This window comes from Anopheles merus, chromosome 3L, assembly GCF_017562075.2.
Source record: "Anopheles merus strain MAF chromosome 3L, AmerM5.1, whole genome shotgun sequence".
In the NCBI taxonomy this organism is placed as follows: domain Eukaryota; kingdom Metazoa; phylum Arthropoda; class Insecta; order Diptera; family Culicidae; genus Anopheles; species Anopheles merus.
The window spans coordinates 22,460,319-22,467,590 of record NC_054085.1 but is presented as its reverse complement, the minus strand read 5'-3'; the positions used below and the strand labels follow the sequence as shown (position 1 = coordinate 22,467,590).

The window sequence follows — 7,272 nt, the reverse complement described above, 5'->3', positions numbered from 1 at the left end:
GCCGGAGTCGTTAGGAGTCATCCGGAATCGCTCGGAGTCATCCGAAATCGGTTGGAGTCAGAGTCGGCCAGAATCAGCCTTCGAAACAGAGGCCTGTATACGAAGTGCTCGTGCAAAGTGAAAGTCGAAAAACACAACGAAATGAAATGCCTGATCACAAGCACATTGCATCGGACGGCTCGTGTTGACTCCGATCTACTCCGATACCGATCGACTCTGGACGACTCCGAATGACTGTGATTCCAGTCGATTCCGGACGACTTCGAACGACTGCAAACGACTCCAAACGATTCCGGGCGATTTCGGACGACTCCGATGACTCCCGACGACTCAGGGGATTAAAACTCCTAACGACTCCGATGACTCCCGACGACTCGGGGGATTCAGACTCCTAACGACTCCGGCCGACTCCGAACGACTCCAGGTGCCTCCAGTCGACTTCGGACTCGGACTCCGAACGACTCCTAACGACTCCGGACGATTCCGAACGATTCCAGATAATTCTGGACCTACCTTCCGGAGTCGGTTTGGAAGTTATCGGAATAGTATCGGAGTCGACTTCGGATTGTTCCCAACTTTACCCATCACTACTACAGACACTGAACGGAGCAACCAGTCATTCGATATAGCACGAGCGGCTTCAACCCATCTGTCGAGTCCATCGAAGCCGGTAATATTTTACCCGAGACAAAGGATCAAGACCCCATAAACCACGCTTTAGCACCCATTTCAATTCTAAAATGACTTCGTAACGGTTGTTGACAACTGTGTGTGTGTTTTTTTTTTATTATTATTATTACACCTGCTGAATTTTTCGCATTTTCTACACTTAATCACTTTGCAAAGGGTCAAGGTCGTAAACTTTGTATGTCTTATCGTAATCGGTTCGTCTGCAGCAACAAGCACTCCCAAGCGGTGTATGTGTGTGTGTGTGTGGGCAGGGAAGGATTTTTTAACAATTCGCGCACGACCACGACGCAACAAGGGATGGCTGATGACCGGCACACGTTGTTCGAATCCAGCGGTGATCGAGTCCGCGAAAAACATAAAGACTGCTCCTCAATCACGGGCGTGCTGTGCTGTGGGTTATGGGATTGTGCGCCTCCTAGACACGGTTCCATATCCCTCTCCTGGCTGGCTCTACCGCTCCGGTTTACCTGCAAGAAATAGTACGATCTAAACCGCATGTTCACAAAACCAACGAGAAGAAGTGTCTGTTTTAACGCAAACCAATGGCTCAAGCTAGCTCAAAAACGGTCAAACGGGGGAAAAGATAGAAGAGATAGATAGAGTTCGAAAGAGAGAGAAAGAGAGAGGGATAGAGTAAGAGTGATCTGGAGTATCGAGTGCGGGAAGGAGGGAAGAGAGGAATTAATAGCTTAATTGCGTACTATTGCTGTTGTTGTTTGCGCTGTTGCCTCCGGTCGTGTTGCTGTTGCCGCTGTTGCCGCCCGTGCCGGAGGAAGCACCACCGCCGGTACCGCCCGATCCACCCGTACCGCTGTTGCCGCCGCTGCCGGCACCACCACCGCCGCCGCTTCCACCACCGCCCGGTGCCGAATTGTTGCCGTTCGCGACGAAAGATGTTCCGAGCCCGTACAGATGCCCACAGTACTTGGCATTGTCAATATTGTCCTCAAAGAACATCTACGCGTCCGGTGTGGTTTTCGCGCCAAACCATCGGTCCGGCGGGGAAAGAGAGAAAGAAAGAAAAAAAGAGACAAAGAGTGAATAAAGTGCTACTACCATGAGGTGTGAGGTTTTCTGCCCGCCTGCCCCTTGGATGCCCCACCGGTTAATCCCTACTATATGCTGGTTGTGGATGAGAGCCTCAGGGTAGGAAAATAACACGCGAATTGCATTGCTTGCAGCTGTGCTGGCAGCCGATTCAAATATAAATTCTATTCCAAAGTTCGATAAATTCAACAACATTCCATTTCCTACACGTTTCATCCACACGATCCTGTGTCTCTCTCTCTCTATCTCTTCTTGCGGCTAGGAGTAAGGAACTCAAGATTTAAACCCAAAACACCACAACGCATCAATACGGAGAACCTGTCTCAGTTATCATATTGCCGACTGACCCTTGCTCACATCACGCGGTGAGTAAGGGACGGAGCGGCGTCGAGTGCGAGTTAAGAAACTGTGTGGCGCTGTGAATTACAGGGGTTTTCAGGAGTTCTAGCTGTGGGGCACTTTATTTACTCTTTCTATGTGAAATGAACTTCATATAATGGGAATTGGACTCTATAGCACTCTTGTTGGACAAATCCAATAGGAACAAATCCAAGGAGCCTATTCGAAAAAGGTACCATAGAGTCCAATTTCCATCATATGAAATTAACTTCCCATAAGAAAGAAACAAAAAAGTGTCCCACAACTATGAGAACCCCTGGAAACCCCTGTTTAGTCTACTCTTCACATGGGAGCTTCACCGAGCTAAACCAATTGCCACTCTGCAACCAACTGTACACTATTGCACTGTCTAAATTGGCCTACACGCGCCACAGTTCGCCTCCGGCCCGTACACAGCCACATGTCGCGCAAAACCGCTGTAAAATACCGTGATCGGTTGTAGCGTATGCGAAGGCAAGTTATCCGCTTGGCTGGGCATGTGTGCCCGCTTTGTTCGTCCTCCCATCTCCTATCTGCCCTCATCACCCACCACCACCACCACCACCACCACTTCTAGTCTTCCGGCTTGCGGTGGCACTTCAGCCGCGTATCGATGTGATGCAGCGACTGGCGCAGGCAACGCTCGTACCGATCGGCACAGGTGCACTCAAAGCTACCGATGCCGCTACTGTTGCGGCTACGGTTCGGGCTGTCACCGTGTTTCGCGTCACCGGCGCTGTGGTCGGTGACGATTGCAAAGCAACCGCTGCTATGTACCTCTCGCATCTTGAAGAACGCCATCCCGGTGAGCAGCGAGTCCGAGCCGGCCTGGTGCTGGGGGCCGACCCGTCGCAGCTCCAGCTGGTCGGCCACCTCCTGCAGGCCGCCCTTGAGATTTTTGCACGACTTCATCAGATACTTCACATCGTAGATGGTCGGGAAGTAGATCCGCAGCAGCTCGAAAAAGTCGCCCTCCTCCGCCGGCAGGTTCTGGTCGGTGAGCAGCTTCAGCAGGTAGGCAAAGTCGTAGCCGGAGTGGAAGCTGAGCCACTTGATGTTGTCCATCAGCACGATGCCGGACGTCATCAGCAGCTCGGCAAAGTCCTGCGGGTCGATGCCGTCCTCCTCGTGCTTCTTGAACTGGATGCCCGAGTTGAGCAGCAGATCGATCGAGTCCTGCGCGTACATGTCCTCGCTCAGGTTGAACTTGAAGTTGAACTGCCAGGTGGAGAAGCCGGCCGGCGTGCGCCCGTCATCGTCCATGAACGTCAGCCCGAGCTGGATGATGCGCAGCAGGTCCACGTTGCATCGCAGGCTCTGGTACTGGTAGTCGGCCGATGACCGGAACTCACCGACGGGCCGCGCGACCACACCCGGAAACTCCGTGTCCATCGCGACGTAATGGTACTTCTGCACGATCAGCCGTATGGTGCGAAACTCCTCGTCCAGGTTGTGGCGCCACACGTCCCGTATGCCGCACTCCTCGTTCGTCTGCGGATTCATATTGCCGCCACCGCCACTGCCACCTCCACCACCACCACCACCGCCGCCGTGACCTCCGCCGCCACTAACCGCCGATGGCATTGCCTAGCGCGCGCCCGGACCGAACAATGGAGTAGAGCAAAAAGGGGATGAAAACTCATCAGTACTTGCACCACAGCCGAAAGACGACGAGTACACTTGATAGAGTGAGAACACAATCACCGCACAGGTGACTAGATCTCAAGCTTGCCTCTTACCTTTATGCGTGCCTCAGCTTGAAGCAGCTGTTGCGTCCCTCAATCCTTTAAGATGCCTTGCTTTGGGTGCGTGTGCGTTTTGGTACGGGTTTCACGAAAAGAAAAACCTCTGTGGTAACCACCGTGCCGGACCGTTCTCCGGAAATGCTTACGGCAGGATAATTTCGTTCGGTTCGTCGTTTTTCGGCACTGTAGCTCCGAACCCTCGCGTGACAAACCGGTTCGTTGTGCAATTAATTTGGTGGCCCTGCCTCCCGGAGGAAATTCAATGGCAACCGCCTGCAATTGTGACCTTTTTGGGTTTTCCGCGTTCAATGTCACACTCAGTCGGATCGGGCTGGATACATCGAGGGTCATAGATTTGTTTCGTTTCGAATGCTACAAGCAAAGGCAAAAACCAACAAACAACAAATAATGCCAAAATATATGAACACACGGAACACAAACAGCGGAACCACTTTTACTTACATGTTGCTAACAAATGATTACAGTACATTGCTTCCTAGTGCCGACCATCAATCGCCATTCTTAGCCCAACGCTTAATGGTGCCAGGTTCTTTTTTATTGCTTTTTTTGTTTTCCACTTTCCCACTTCAGCTTTGCGCGGTGTACATCGTTCCTCTCTTCCAAACGGGGCGTTACGATACAGGCTCTGATTCCGTGCTTTTTCTGATTCCTTTCTGTCGAGCCGCACGATACGCAACGCAGACGGATGGATTGATGATGAATCTAACCAGAAACCTTGCAAAAAACACCACGCAAATGCCCTACCAATTGCTTGCGGGTCGTCGAAACGCGATAGTTTTAGCTGCACTGCAACAATGGGGTAGAAAAAAAACGCCGTCAATTGACAGCGCGCTGACATTTCGCCCGGTGGCGTATGGTACGGGGGTAGGACACTTCGACGGGCGCGATGTCGGTTTTCATCGACAAAATTTAAAAACTTCGCAACGTCCAGGTGGCTTTATTTAAAACATGGATTTTCCTTCTGGAACACGTTTGTGAATACGTTCACTTTTACTCGTAAAAAAAAATTAGTTTTAGGCCAACAAGCTACAATGCGCACTAAACTAAAAGTATTTGAATTGAATTTCTAATGTTTTAATATCACAATCAAACTTAATTCAAATTGTACATTTCTCTGTAACCTACCACAGTCAATTTGTAATAATTAGGAAACTATTATAATGACATTACGGAGTTTTAGATTTTTATTTATATTTAATTTTATATTTATATTTTTAACAATTATTTATTGTACTCAGTTTTTTTATGGATATAACTTCACATAACTGTCAAAAATTTGTACGAGAATTTCATACCAAAATTTGACAGGCCTTCCGATAAAATCGCATGCGAAAAAGCAATGACACGGATCTAATACATAATTGCTCCTAAAATATTTGCATTTAAGAAGTATTTTTTGTTTTACTACAATTATTGCTTTATTTCGTCCTGAAGACGCGACTTACATTTCGTTCAAATACTATTGACTCCCAAAAAAAATCTTTCAACTCAAGGAGTACTTTAAAAAAAAAGGCACATCATATGCAGAATTATCCCGTGTAATACGGTACTTCCAGTTAGCCTATAACAAACTAAATTTCATTAAGATTTTACGTTAGCTCTATTCACTACCTTAGCCATTGCGTACATCGATTTTCGATGTCTATTTGAGACGCGAGTAATGCACCTCGTCTAACTGCTGCTGCAGCTGTTTGACATTTTAATGTTTACATTGGTTTTGCAATAAATTTCACCAGACCACTCCGGAAGGCTTGCGCATGCTCAGAGGGCTCAAAGAAACTTTAGCAGTGAATAAACAATAATAAAACGTTTCGCGCTTGCTTACAAAGCTCCGGAAGCTTATCAAACTCCCGCGCTCACTTTAGTCATCCGATTTCCAGCATTGCAAACGAGTCATCAATACGCAAAACATAGTTCAATCAATTAGGACGGTGACACGTATTGCGTGATGTTTCATAGGAATGGATCGTTTCACGCTTGGTTTGCATCGATTACATTGCTTTTGCTATCAACGGAGATTGCAATTACAAACGGTGAGTTAATTCAACGAAATAACAAAGATCCTTTCCGGGTCTGCAAATCTTCCAATCAACTAAGTTTCTATTCTATCAAACAAAATATATAAGCTTTCTCGCTCTGGCACATAAAAAATCCTATCTGGCAGAGTGAGCACGCCTGTGTGTTTCGCTGGACTAGGATGTCATTCAGCCAATAACAGTGGATCCTCTTTCTACGAGTTCAGTTATACTCGTTATACGAAAAACTTTACTTTATGAGAAAGGCTTTATACTAAAAATTTTAATCAAAAACGTAACAAGCTCTTTGATAAATCATGTTATTTTTATGTATATTGTACATATTTTGTGTATTCCGTTTAAAATAGAAGAAAATATGGAAAATATTAAACATAAATCATAAAAAAGGTGTCCAAATATTGCATATCCTAGAAATTGTTACGTCGTGCCTATAAAAACAATGATTTCATAGTAACGAGAACTTGTTTGTGACAGGCCAATATCCGATGGTGAATGTAACGCTTACGGCAAGCCCACTTCCTTGAACAATGCCTGAAGGTCACTGTGGCTTGTGATCACTTTCAGAATGTCCCGTGCAACGAGAAACGTTTGCTGAAGCATTACGATCCCTGCGATGTAGATTTTAGAACCAACCAAAAAAAACACAATTCAAGAATCGTCGTTTTTTTCTTTATTACTTTCCCTAGCCCTGCTGAAACGATGTTACCAATGTCGATCCCGGAGCGAGCTTGGCAGCTGTAAAGATCCGTTCCTGTTCAATGCTACACAGAGCGAAAACGAACGTGGCGTATCGGCAGTGCCGTGTGCGTCTGGCTGGTGCGGCAAAGTAATCGAAGGGATGGGCTCCTTCCGCGAAGATGGTATGTTTAAAACGAAATTAATTATAATATTGATCAATAATTAAGAAACCCGATCTGATCCGATCCGATAACACCTAACTTGCTTTACACTTTCTAACAGATTATGATATGGCTACCCAGCGAATGTGCGTCCAGCGTGGCCCTTCGGACTCTGAGGATCGTTGTGCGTACACCGTCTATAACTACAAAAAGGTGTACATGTGCTTTTGCCAAGGCGATCTCTGCAACGCAGCCAACCGACTCAATGCCAGCCATCGTTGGGTGAGCTTTTCCAGTGGCACCGTGATATTTTCGCTTGTATTTTGGAAGTTGTACTTATCTCAAATTTCACAAATGGTATAATCAATAGTGATCGTGATATCCATCCATTTATGTGCTAGGTTCTTGAAATGTATTATTACTCATGACATTCCATCTTTTTTTTTAAATAAGCGACCGATCTGTTGTTGACATCAATACTCAAAATACATCTATTTTACTTTTTATTTCAATCAT

General features: G+C 46.6%; 2 protein-coding genes across 3 annotated transcripts; one reads left to right on the top strand and one right to left on the bottom strand.

Annotated features, from left to right (window-relative positions):
* Positions 1–749: 749 nt before the first annotated feature.
* LOC121598799 (CCR4-NOT transcription complex subunit 7-like) lies at positions 750–4,692 on the bottom strand. 2 transcript variants are annotated; one of them, XM_041926084.1, is made up of 5 exons: positions 4,323–4,692; positions 3,855–4,232; positions 2,893–3,702; positions 1,392–1,647; positions 750–1,176 (listed from the first exon to the last, which is right to left on the bottom strand). In XM_041926084.1, exons 3-5 carry the CDS (start codon positions 3,697–3,699, stop codon positions 1,154–1,156), a joined length of 1,086 nt encoding a protein of 361 aa, XP_041782018.1. In that variant the 5' UTR covers positions 3,700–3,702; positions 3,855–4,232; positions 4,323–4,692; the 3' UTR covers positions 750–1,153. The 2 variants fall into 2 exon arrangements, with proteins under 2 accessions (XP_041782018.1, XP_041782019.1); XM_041926085.1 differs by having other exon boundaries at positions 750–1,157.
* An 894-nt stretch (positions 4,693–5,586) lies between these two features.
* LOC121598800 lies at positions 5,587–7,262 on the top strand. Its single transcript, XM_041926086.1, has 3 exons — positions 5,587–5,914; positions 6,604–6,777; positions 6,878–7,262. Exons 1-3 carry the CDS (start codon positions 5,830–5,832, stop codon positions 7,117–7,119), a joined length of 501 nt encoding a protein of 166 aa, XP_041782020.1. The 5' UTR covers positions 5,587–5,829; the 3' UTR covers positions 7,120–7,262.
* Positions 7,263–7,272: the final 10 nt, after the last annotated feature.